Source organism: Eubalaena glacialis, chromosome 10 (assembly GCF_028564815.1).
Source record: "Eubalaena glacialis isolate mEubGla1 chromosome 10, mEubGla1.1.hap2.+ XY, whole genome shotgun sequence".
In the NCBI taxonomy this organism is placed as follows: domain Eukaryota; kingdom Metazoa; phylum Chordata; class Mammalia; order Artiodactyla; family Balaenidae; genus Eubalaena; species Eubalaena glacialis.
Genome location: NC_083725.1, coordinates 107938466 through 107951299, shown reverse-complemented (window position 1 = coordinate 107951299; position 12834 = coordinate 107938466). Strand labels below are relative to the sequence as shown.

Here is a 12834-nt window from a genome sequence, read left to right as displayed (position 1 = left end):
CTCTTAGAGCTGCATGTGCCGGACTTCTTTGTGTGAAGTCCCATTTATTGTTTATTCTGATTACTGTTGGTTCCTAACTTGGCTTTTACTTAGAAAAGTTGTAATCCTGCCTTGAACTTTTTGCGACTCCTAAGATACTCCAAGGATATTATTCCTTTAAGGTAGAAAGAGAGGGTGTTAGTATTTTCAGTTTTTATATGTAGAGTGTGATTTGTTCAAGATTATATAATACCTCAGTGGTAGAAATCAGTCATTGAAGCTTCTTACCTCTTAGTCTTATCTTTACCCATTAAATCACATCACTTTTATATCCAGCACTCTCAAGCTCAGAAGATACAATATCCCATATTCCCAGCGTTGTTCTCAGAGAATCCACTGCTTCTGTATTTTGTTCTAAATATGCTGTGTTTCAAATATGAGTATAAAGAAGCATTGTTATATGAGTATAAAAAGTACAGAAGACTCCTGTCATCTCTGTATATGTATTTTTTTAGGTTTAGCCCCCCCCTTCCCCCTTAATAGTGGTAGGGATGGATTTGCCCTGTGCATACTCTGTTTCCTGGCCTTGTCTTGATTAATGACATGTACATAATGAAATGACTTGTTGAGATTAGTTAATGGTACAAAGTTTTCTCTTTTTGGAGATATTTGACTCATAGAAATTGAATTTATGACCTTGAAACAACAGCACCACCTATAACTGACCACGTTTTTTTTTCACCTAGGTGTTGCTATTTATGAGAGTTTGGTGTTTGTTTTGGGCTTTCCTCATGGTTGGATATAAATACACACACATATTCATTCTCTTCTATGTTAGGCACTAAAGTAGGTACTGGACTAGGACAGACATGATTTTTGCCCTCACAGAGCTTGTAGTCTAGTGAGGAAGATAGAGTCCTAACAAGGCATTACGTACACTGGGTATTAGGTAGTATTGTTTTAGTTATCTGTTGCTGTACAAAAACCACCTCTGATGTGTGTTTTTTTCCCCCAAACTGGCAAATATTTCTCCAGTTCTCAGCAGACACTGACCGGGTGTCCTACAAATTTAACTCAGTTCTGACACTCTCTACCTGGAGATAACATCTGATCCCACAGGTTTAAGGGCTCAGTCCCAAAAAACTGCACCCCCTCAACTTTAGACGCTGATTGCAAGTCCAGGTTGTAACCTGTGCTTCCGATTGATGGGCTATAGGTGGTAGGTTCCCACAACCCCCTTCTTGGGTTGGACTAATTTGATAGAGCAGCTCACAGAACTCAAATATTTACTTACATTTACCAGTTTATTATAAAGGATTCAGATGAACAGCCAGATGAAGAAGTACATAGGGCAAGATCTGGAAGGGTTCCAAGCACAGGAGCCTCTGTCCCTGTGGAACTGGGGTGCATCACCCTCCTGGGCTGTGAATGTGTTCACCAACCTGGAAACTCATCAGATCTTGTTCAGTAGTATGTATGTATGTATGTATGTGTGTGTATATGTATTTTTTATATCCATTTATTTATTCATTTGGTTGCACTGGGTCTCAGTTGTGGGAGGTGGGCTCCTTAGTTGTGGCTCGCCAGCTCCTTAGTTGCGGCATGCGGGCTCCTTAGTTGTGGCATGCAAACTCTTAGTTGTGGCATGCATGTGGGACCTAGTTCCCCGAGCAGGGATCGAACCCGGGTCCCCTGCACTGGGAGCAAGGAGTCCCAACCACTGCACTACCAGGGAAGTCCCTTCGATAGTTTTTATAGCGCTTAATCTGCAGGCCCATCTATCCCCTTTCCTCTCCCAGAGGTCAGTGGGTGGGACTGAAAGTTCCAACCTTCTAATCACTTGGTCTTTCTGGTGACCAGCCCCATCCTGAGGCTTTCTAGGGGTACCTACCTCCCTAAGTCCCCTATTAGCATAAGTTTAAAAGAGACTCCTTATGAATGACAAAAGACTTCTATCACTCAGGAAATTTCAAGGGTTTTAGGAGCTCTGTGCCAAAAATGGGGACTAAGACCAAATATGTATTTCTTATTATAAATCACAGTATCACACCACCTCCAAATTTGTGGCTTGAGACAATGATGTGTTTCTCACGATCCTGTGGGTTAGGAATTTGGGCAGGGTTTGTCTGGTTGGTTCTTCTGCCCTGTGTCGCATCAGTTGGGGTCACTCATTTGTCTGCTTTCAGCTGGTGGCTGGGCTGGGTTAGACAGGGCAACAGGGTTTCAACTCACTGGTCTGACACCTTCAATGTGGCCTCTCCTAGTAGTGTCTTATCATCCAGGTCTCTCTATATGGTCTTTGTCTCCAGTGGGACATCCTGAATTTCTTTGCAGCCTGGTGGTTGGCTTCCAGGAGTGAAAGTGGATGCTGTCAGTCCTGGAACTGGCACATCATCACTTCTGCCATATTCTGTGGTCAGAGCAAGTCACAGGGTCAGCCCAGATTCAGGGAGAGAAAAATATGTTCTTATCTCTTGATGGGCAGAGCAGCATGGGAGTAGGGTAGAAGGAATTGATGGAGACTGTCCTTGGAGAGAACCTATCACAGACAGGTAGACTAAATTAGTTGTGGAGAATCCTAACTCTAGCAATGCAGGGAGGTCACTAGCATATGTGTCTGCCATGTGGATGAGAAAGGGTTGGTATAAGGCTCTACATTGAAGACTCCCCTTTTTCTTTTCTCAGGTGTGTTGATGTCATATTTCATGTTTGACAAAGGGGTATGCACAGACATGACAGAGTATGTTCAATCACATTCTTTGTTGACTGTTTTTTGAGATTTATGTTCTATCCTGGTTGCCGTACAAAAGTAAATTACTGTGGCATCTATCTCTATTTCCTAATAGGTAATTTTTCTTATTTGGATGGAGTTGGTAGGTTTGTAGGGTAAACATATAGTAGCTGAATTTCATGATATAGTCTTATTTGGCACTTTATCAAATTCAGAGTTATTTCTGGTCAAAGGTTTTGAAGTCCCCTTTTCTCGCAAAAACTATGTAAATAAGTTGCTGTAAAGGAAGGAATGAGAATTTTTTTCATTTTTCCTCAGCATCATTTTTTTTTTTCTGGCCGCACCGTGGGGCTTGTGGGATCTTAGATCTCCCACCAGGGATTGAACCCGTGCCCTTGGCAGTGAAAGTGCAGGGTCCTAACCACTGGACTGCCAGGGAATTCCCCTCAGCATCATTCTTTAATTTCTTGACCTTTGAGGAAATGAACATTAAAAATAGAAAGCAAGCTGATTTCCAGTTGATATGGTAAGACAGTGAAACGTTGATTGAGGGCCTAATACATGTGAGACTAGTACGTGAAATAGGAGAGAGACCACATAGGAGGTTTTATCTCAGGCATTAGGGAGTTTTCTGTTGTAATGAAGTATGTAGACTCTGGAGCCAGACTGCCTGGGTTTGGATTCTGAATCCAGCACCGACAGTGTGACTTGTTCTCTTAGGGCCTCATGTACCTGAGGATTGTAAATGAGTTACTTTATGTAAAGTGCTAAGAACAGTGGGAATGAAAAGGACTATGAAAGTGTTAGTTATTATTATTTTAACCATTATCTCGAGATTTTCTTATTTTTCTTTTTAAAGGTTACAGTGGTAAGATTTTTTTTTTTTTTTTTTTATATGAAATGGTTTGGAGACCTTTGCAGTGGACAGTCTCATTTTGCCTAGAAGAATTTGTCTTTAATTAGTCTGATTGTTTATAGGACTTTGTGGCCTTCAATATTTTTTTTCTCATTAGATTCTGTAATTCTTCATTATAGAATGAAGGTATTATTTTGGTACAAGCACTGGAATTATATAATAGCAAGCACTTTTCATTTGGTAAGTCTTTTAATCCTTGTGGTAATCCTATCATACGTACTATCTTTTACGATGATGAAACTGGAGTACAGGGAGGTTAAGTAACTATTCCAAGAAACCTTCATGTACCAAGAAACCTTCATGTACCAAGAAAATGACAGAGCCAGGATTCAATCGCCAGTCTGATTTCAGGACCCATATATCACTATACTATACTATCTCTTATTTAGAAATTATGGATAAAAAAATTAAACAAACATTACTTAAAGTTTCTCTATCTAGACTTAAACCACAATTAGCAGTTTGGTATATCCTAGGATATCCTTTAGTACTCTGCATACAGTAGATACACAACTCAGGTAATAGTTGAAGTTTTTATGCTTCCAGGTGTGTTTGCTTTCAGAATTTGTTACCTGTTTACAGTTCTAGATTTGTGATGCTTTACCCCAAATTCCCTGCTCCCCTCCAAGTTGAGTCTACTCTGGGAGTCAGACAAGAGCTATATAGAGGCAGGGATGGTTGCTGCTGTGGTGCTTACATTTTTGGACTCGGATCATATATGGTGTCATTTGAAGTGTCCTGAAATGCCCTGTAGAAAGTCCTATTAATGAAAACAAAGCTGCCAATTGTAGAAAACCCTGTGTATTTCCACCCACATGGAGTTTCTAAAGAATACTGGGCCACTTTTAGGCCTCTAATTAAAGGCCTGACATTTTGTAGTTAATTTTCCAGTTGTTGGGAGAACTCTACTTATGCAGGTGATCCTAGGTTTAGTATTTAAAGGATTTCTTTTTTCTTTTAAAGAGTTAACCCTCAGGACTTCCCTGGCGGTCTAGCAGTTAAGACTCTGTGCTTCTAGTGTGGGGGGGAGCGGGTTTGATCCCTGGTTGGGGAACTGAGATCCCACATGCCACGTAGCGCGGCCAAAAAAGAAAAAACAAAAACAACAAAAAAAGAGTTAACCTTGGGTTGAATCCTGTATGTTATTTTGGGATATATGTTGGTATTACATGGCTGATTTGACTCTTAGACTTTGCCTACATGGGCATAGTGAAGTGAAGAGAGATGCAGTTACTCAAATAAATGAGATCATTGGACTGCATTTTAACAGTGCTTCCAGGCCTAATAACTTTCTGATTCACACCCCTGGAATGCTATTGATAGGGAGGATTTGGGGTGTGAATTATTAGCCAGGTTTTGCAGATATAGCTCTAAGTTGTTGGTTCTGTTTTTTAATTCACTTTTTATGTAGAGGTAGCCCAAATCTCATTTAATTATTTTTGCCACACAAATGAGTACAGTACTTTCCCTGAGTACTTTTTATTTTGTTGTCTGGTAACAGCCTTTGAAATGTTTCTTAGGAATCTGCTACCCTTGGGAATCGTGGCATCTCAGGTCTCAGAGGTTTTAGTTGGCCATGTTGTTTGGTGAGGGAAACCATGGTGAACCCCAAAGAGGATTCAATAGTAATGACAACAGTAACAGCAGTGGTCTTAATGCTCCACCACACTTTTCTTATTGGAGCCTCACAACAACTTGATGAGGCAGATATTGCAATTCCTATTTACAGAGGGGGCAAAAAGTCTCAAAGATGTTAAATAACTTGTCTAAAGTCATATTGCTTGAAGGTGGAGTGAAATTGCTAGCATAGGGTGATCAAATTGCAAGGAGGACCTGTAAGTCTGACTTCAGTTTCCACTGGGCTGTGCATAATCTCTAGGTGACTTTTATTAGTGCTCGTTAAATATAATTTTGTCCTACAATTAAGCAGAGAAAACCTTTCAAGGTGGTTATTTTCCCATCTTTTTAGAGTGATCATCATATTATGGAGGGGGGGGTGGTTAGAAATGGGGTGGAATAACAAATAATATTTGTGTTATGTACATATCCCAGTCGTGCCCTTTTGGTTGTACGTGCACAAGGCTTTTGGTGATTGAGAATTGATTCCGGGGGCCTGTGTAATGGTATCACAAAGACTCTTCTTGGCACCCTTTGTCCCAATCTGGTTTAAGGGACAGATTGGGAAACTTGTTTCTTCCTCCTTTTTAAAAAGAGGAATGAAAAACACACTTGACTGGCACTTCCTCCTCAGCAACAGGCCTGCCTGACTGCAGTTTGATTTAGCTCCTTTTGTTCTTTATGGAGAACAAAGTAAAATTTCTTCTCAGGTGGCTATAAGGAGTGTATCAGGAGAAGGCCCCTTATCCTTTTAAAGAAACAGAGCAAATATTTTTTTTTCAGACAAAAGAGAGACTGTGCAGTTGTTTTAGTTCCTTTGACTTCTTGCCATCAGTCAGACTTTCTCTTGTTTGAACTGTTGGTGTGTTTAGGTCTCTGGGAATTGGTAGACAAGTTCTTCAGTAATCCTGAGCTTTAGTTTTTGAATTTTCTTGATAACTGGTATTTGTAGCAGCTCTTCCCTCACCCTTCTGATTCCTGTAGGAACTTCTGACTGCATCACAGTTTTCTGAATCATCCAGTGTTTGTGACCTATATTTTCTTCCTCTTGAGTTACACGAGGTCAGAAGGTCAGACTTTTTTTAGGAATTGGACTGCTGCTGTGTTCACCACATGTTATAAGATTATAAATGGTTTAAATATATTTCTCTGAAAGTACTTTTAATGTTGCACTATAGGGCAAGGAACCCTCAAAACTCATTTCTGCTGAACTTCTCTATATTAGGTAAAAGAATGATTGGCTCTAAAAAAATTATAGGCTCAGTTAAGGGTTAAGGTGAATGGATGGGAACTGTATTTCTGCCACCTTCCTGGTTAGTAATTATTCAGCTTTGTGGCAGTTTCACTTCCAGACTTTTGGTCTTAAACCATGAGTTGTCAGGGTCACCAAGGAGATTATTTGTTTCCAGTTAGTTCATCCTTAGTTTATGCAGGAGGTTGGCCTGCACTGTGTTGACATATTCAGTGTGTACATAGTATTTATATTGTAGGCTACTGGGGGATGGGAGCTGTACTACAAGGATACAGGCTAGAGTGTTCCTCAGTCAATCCTTAGGGAACTTTGTGGTGTATGCGACTAGGAACTTGGAATTATGTTTTTCTGTAGAATCTTTCTGACTTTTTAAATTTTAATATTCCAGGGAGAAAACTCATTTCAGCACAGGCGATAAATATTTTTCCTTCTGTATTTGGATGCATGTAGTTGTGTACTTTTTAGATTGCAGCCTTTCATGAAGTGTAAAGAGCTGATTATTGTTTGACTTTTTACAATAAGCATTTATTACTTTTTAAGTTTAAACAATGAAAAGAACGCTGCCTTTTCTGATGATTGTCACCTATAATCCTGCCACCCAAAGAGAACCATGGTTAATACTTTTTATATTTCTCTTTTATCGTTGTTTTTTTTATGATTTTTAAAAATTTATTTATTTATTTTTGGCTGCATTGGGTCTTCGTTGCTGCACGCGGGCTTTCTCTAGTTGCGGTGAGCGGGGCTACTCTTCGTTGCGGTGTGCGGACTTCTCATTGCGGTGGCATCTCTTGTTGCGGAGCACGGGCTCTAGGCGCACGGGCTTCAGTAGTTGTGTCATGTGGGCTCAGTAGTTGTGGCTCACGGACTCTAGAGCGCAGACTCAGTAGTTGTGACACACGAGCTTGGTTGCTCCGTGGCATGTGGGATCTTCCCGGACCAGGGCTTGAACCCGTGTCCCCTGCATTGGCAGGTGGATTCTTAATCACTGTGCCACCAGGGAAGTGCCTCTATCATTATTCTTAAAGATTTAAAAAAAAGTAAAATTGGGATCATACTGTATATATAATTTTCTATTTTGCTTTTTTCACTTAACATGTATTTTTTTCACATTATTAAATATTTTAAAAATAAATTTTGAATAGGTAATTTCAAAAATTAAAATGACATAAAACAGAAACACTGAGAAGTCTAGCTTCTATCTTTGTCTCCATTTACCTTGTCCCTTCAGTCCCTAATAAGTGACCATTAATTTTTTCTCTTTTTCAAAAGTTAGCCTTACTATATATGTTGTTTTGCTCCTTGCTTTTTCCTCCTCTGAACAATGTATCTTGGAGATCTCTGGCTATCAGTACCCAGAGAATCTTCCTTACCGTAGATTAGTTATTTAGTCCCCTTTAGAGACTTGGGTTGTGCCCAATTTTTGCTATTACAAACAATAAGAAGTAGTAATTAAAGGGAAAAAAATTAAGCATTTACTCTGCTTCAGTTATTTTATTATTATTATTTTTTTAAAGGACCTTTTGGGCCCCTAAGCTTTTTTTTTTTTTTTTTTTTTTTAATTTATTTGTTTTTTATTTTTGGCTGTGTTGGATCTTCGTTTCTGTGCGAGGGCTTTCCCTAGTTGCGGTGAGCGAGGGCCACTCTTCATTGCAGTGCGCGGGCCTCTCACTATCGCGGCCTCTCTTGTTGCGGAGCACAGGCTCCAGACGCGCAGGCCCAGTAGTTGTGGCTCACGGGCCCAGTTGCTCCGCGACATGTGGGATCTTCCTAGACCAGGGCTCGAACTCGTGTCCCCTGCATTGGCAGGCAAACTCTCAACTACTGCGCCACCAGGGAAGCCCTCTGCTTCAGTTATTAAGGGAAAGTTCTTTATAGAAGAATGCCAGCTAGTGAATGTAGAAATAATGATGGAGTTGGAAAATCAATGTATTCCAGCCCCCAAATGAAATAATTTAAAAAGGAATTATCAGTGACTGCTAAACGATTAAGCAAAAGGTTGAAGAGGAACAGCATATTCACATGGTGCCAAATGTTAGCCACAGATCAGTAGTTGTAAAGGGGGAAATATACCTTTATAAAGAGAGCTCTGGCTGTTACAGACTCAACCAAGTGATCATGTTTTGCCAGATGATCATGTAATTTACCAAGTCTCACTAAATGGAACAGTCTGAGAATATGATGTGCTGCATCATGAGATGAGGTACGTAGGTAGTAGCATCACCTGAGAAGCATTTTTGCCCAAGCCTCTTAACCTAAATCTAGTCAGTGTTTACAGGAAGTATTAGGGATAGAGATGCAAGCTAAATGGCACTGTGAGGAAATAATCAGACAAAACTAGGATGTAACTGTCAACTGCAAGTCAACAAGTCAACTCTCCTGGTCATTTTAAAAAGCTTGTGTTGTAAACAAACAAACAAGCATAAACAGAACCAACCAAAATAAAACTTGGAGGCCATTCTAGAGTAAAAGAGACTAAAGAGACATAACATCCAAATTCGTTGCTTGAACCTTGATTGGGTTCTGGATTTTTTTTTAGACACTTTTTGGTGTATTTGGTGTATTAAAGGCACAAATGACAAGGGGTGTGATAATGGTATTGTGGTTATGAAGTTAAATGTCTTCATTCTTAGATGCACAGTGAGGTATATAGGATTAGAGTATCTCAATGCCTGCTGAAATGGTTCGCAGGAAAATTAAAACAACCCTTATATATCTCTATCCATGGAGATAAATGAGGCAAATTTGACAATATATTAGCAATTCTTGAGTCTAAGTGGTGAGTAGTTGGTATTTATTCTGCTGTTTTCAACATTTCTGTATATTTGAATTTTTTCAAAATATAGTTGAAGAAACTGTTGCAATGAATGAGGTTTATATACGTATTCTTTTCAAATGCCATTTCATTGGGCTGCGTATTCCATTGTTTGGAGGGACCACAATTCTTTAATTGTTGCACATGTGTATATTTTGCTGCTAGTTGACATTTTAGTAGAATTTGTGTTTATTTTGTGACAGTTTTATACCGTTAAGGCTTGCAGTGGATGAGAAAAAGGAATTGAAATTTTTTCTTTTCTTTCCTCCTCTGTCCTCTATTCTGGAACTTGAGTGGGGAAGAGGAAAAGAGAATGAGAAAGGTACCTCGAAGGGGTTCTGTGCACTTGCTTTTAGGTAGGAGATAGAATTGAAGCTGCTGCATAAGAACCATACCTTAAGTAATAGCCTTTTAAAATCGGTTACTTGTCCTTTAGTTTGGAGGCTGCCCAAGTGATAAGGAGGACTACCAGCAACTAGGGAAGCAGCTTGGCACAGAGCGGGGAGTGCAGATTTTTTTTTTTTTTTGGCCGTGCTATGTGCCATGCAGGATTTTAGTTCCCGGACCAGGGATTGACCCTGTGACCCCTGCATTGGAAGCACGGAGTCCTAACCACTGGACGGCCAGGGAAGTCCCCAGAGTGCAGGTATTGTGTTGTGATTTGTTTTGTTTTTGACAGGGTTTTAGACCTTTTGGTTAGTAAAAAAGTTCTTACTGCCTGATAAAAAGAATAACTCCTTTAGACAATGGTCTGTTCTTTAGATATAAGGTTGAGCTATGGAGGATATGGGAGGAATTTAAGGATGAAATATTCTTGGAAGAAAAGTTCTGGGAGAAGGGTCTTTTCTGAGAAGGTGTCATTAAATATGAAAAGAACAGTACTTTCCTCTTTGAGCTAGAATCATATTTGCAGTGGGAACCTTCTCTGACTGCAGAATAGATGTTCTTTGACATTAATGTCTATACCTTAGATTTCCATGAAGGGAACTTACAAGGACCTGAATGGCCTCATTTTAGCTGCTTCAGCGTGTAGAGCTATTGCTCGCTCCTTCTCTTCCCGGGCCTGGTGTGACAGTGGCTACTGAGGACCATGAAGGTTGTTCCAGAGAAGAATGCTGTCCGGATACTCTGGGGGCGAGAACGGGGCACTCGGACCTTTGGAGCTCAGCGACTTCTGCAGGAGCTGGTGGAAGATAAAACCCGGTGGATGAAATGGGAGGGCAAGGTAAGAAAAATGGGTGTTTTTCACATAGGAGTTGTAGTGGTGACGGTAGAATGGGGCCTTAGAATGGGTTAATGACATAGAGTTGGGGTACAATTTATTTTGTGTAGGAGAATTGATATATCTAACTTGGTTTTTTGTGGGGGGGAGGTTTTAATAAATTTGGAAGCATAATGGGCTAGAAATATCATTTTTCTTTAGAGCTAGATATTTTTCCTGAAGGTAGTTTAGATTTATCTCTCTCAATTTGTAGCTTGATCATTGTCTCCAGTTTTTAAGCTTACACGGTAAATACTAGTCTAGAATGGTTTGGTGCTTTTGAGATAGAGTGAGCCATAGTTTATAAATAATGTATTTTAACTTTTGTTTGTTTGTTTCTCAGAGAGTAGAACTGCCGGATAGTCCACGCTCTACCTTTTTATTGGCCTTCAGCCCAGACAGGTACCTAGTCCTTACCTAAACTTTACCTGAGACTTGTGACAGCATTGCGTTCTCTGTATTTGGCCTAGCTTGATCTTCCAAGTCAAATCCCTAAAGGCTCTTTGAAGCACTGAATGAAGAGAGCTTTGCCAGTGTTATCAGAAGGGAAAGAAAGTAGATGAGCATTGCTAACCATAAAAATAATGGGAATAAGCAAAGGAATCTATGAACGTCGAGGATCAAAACTTGGAAAGTTTCTCAATAAGAATCCTTTGCCTGTGTGATATAGGCCACCAATAGTGTGATAGTTTTCCCTGCTGGAAAAAATATTCTCTGAAGGGGTTATGTGTCATCTGGGGACAGAATGGAGAAGCCAAAAGCTTTTAAAGATGAGAATGTTTCTGTTGTTTGTAATGCCCAAGGCGTAGTTTTTTTCATGTTGGGATGGGGAATAAGTATCAATTTTCATTTTTTGTCCAAAGCTGATAAAGTTTGTTACCCTCCCACGTACTTCACATTTACTTCCTCCTCTTTGATTCCCTAGGACTCTCTTGGCCTCCACCCATGTAAACCATAATATCTACATCACGGAGGTGAAGACAGGCAAGTGTGTTCACTCTCTGATTGGACACCGCCGCACTCCATGGTGTGTCACTTTTCATCCCACCATCTCAGGCCTTATTGCTTCTGGCTGCCTAGATGGGGAGGTTAGGATTTGGGATTTACACGTAAGTGTTTCCTTTTCTTTGGTATTCTAAATGCAGAGACTTGTTTACCCTTGGGTTCTTAACGCTGGAGGAGAGACTAGCCAGGTTCTTAGAACTATATCTGAGTACTTACTCAGTAATCATTGCCTACTTACTGATAGGGAGTCTAGCCGACAGCCCTCCATTCTAAGATGAACACCCTATTTAACTGTCTGCCCATTGTGACATAGTACAGGACACTCTAAGACGTCTTCAGGATGGATTTCTCTTGTTTTAGATCAAGGATTGTACTGTATTCTGATCATGATCATCAAAGCAATGTGCTCCTTGTCCTGGTGACTGGCTAGTGGGTTGTTGTGCACCATGTCATGCACCAAGCTTGAGTTTTCACAGGCTACAGAAAAACAGGAGCTGTGCGGGTGCTCATTGCTTATGGATTGTAGATGACAAAACTGAGCTGACAGTAATGTTTTTCTGATAAAGTTGGTGACACTGCCAGATCACTGGTTTTGTACGTCGTTTTCAGAGGATGTACTTAAAGTAGGCCCTACAAGTAGTCGTTTTATGTTAAATGGACCCTTTTTTTTTTTTTTTTGAAATTGACATCTCAGTCTGCTGGCAGCTTGTAACCTAAGAATGTCTGGGATTTGTTCATTCATAGGGTGGCAGTGAAAGCTGGTTCACAGATAGCAACAATGCCATTGCCTCCCTGGCTTTCCACCCTACGGCTCAGCTCCTGCTGATTGCCACTGCCAATGAGATCCACTTCTGGGATTGGAGTCGACGGGAGCCTTTTGCCGTGGTGAAGACAGCTAGTGAGATGGAACGGGTCCGGTGAGTGCTTTGCCCACCAGCAACGTCTGGTGTAGGATTAACATGGCAGAGAGCATTTACCTGTGCTTTCACCTCAGGAGACAGATTATTATCTCCGTATTATCCCTGCTCAGGGCAGGGTGTTATCCCTATGGGTCTTCCTACTTTTTAAGCAGCTGGCTGATCAGCCAGGAAGCAGTTCATATTGTTCATTTCACCTGTTCCTTATTGGCCTCATCTTCTGGTCTCTGTAGACTATGGCTGTTAGAATCTTTTTTAGGTTCAAAGCTATCTGGTTTGGTATAAAGCCTTTTTTTTTTTTTTTTTATAATCCTGAAAGGTATTCAGGTGGTGGGTAGCTTGGT

General features: G+C 40.4%; 1 protein-coding gene across 14 annotated transcripts in view; it reads left to right on the top strand.

The window, feature by feature from the left end:
• AMBRA1 (autophagy and beclin 1 regulator 1) overlaps window positions 1-12834 on the top strand; it is a 178689-nt gene that overhangs the window by 19945 nt on the left and 145910 nt on the right. For 9 of the 14 annotated variants that reach the window (XM_061201684.1, XM_061201682.1, XM_061201681.1 and 6 more), the window contains 4 exons: window positions 10279-10532; window positions 10912-10970; window positions 11494-11677; window positions 12318-12490. In XM_061201684.1, coding sequence (XP_061057667.1) covers window positions 10398-10532; window positions 10912-10970; window positions 11494-11677; window positions 12318-12490 — 551 coding nt within the window. In that variant the 5' untranslated portion in view covers window positions 10279-10397. Of the gene's footprint in view, window positions 1-9931; window positions 9954-10278; window positions 10533-10911; window positions 10971-11493; window positions 11678-12317; window positions 12491-12834 lie in introns of those variants that run through there. The other 5 variants (XM_061201683.1, XM_061201678.1, XM_061201676.1 and 2 more) reach the window with 3 other exon arrangements.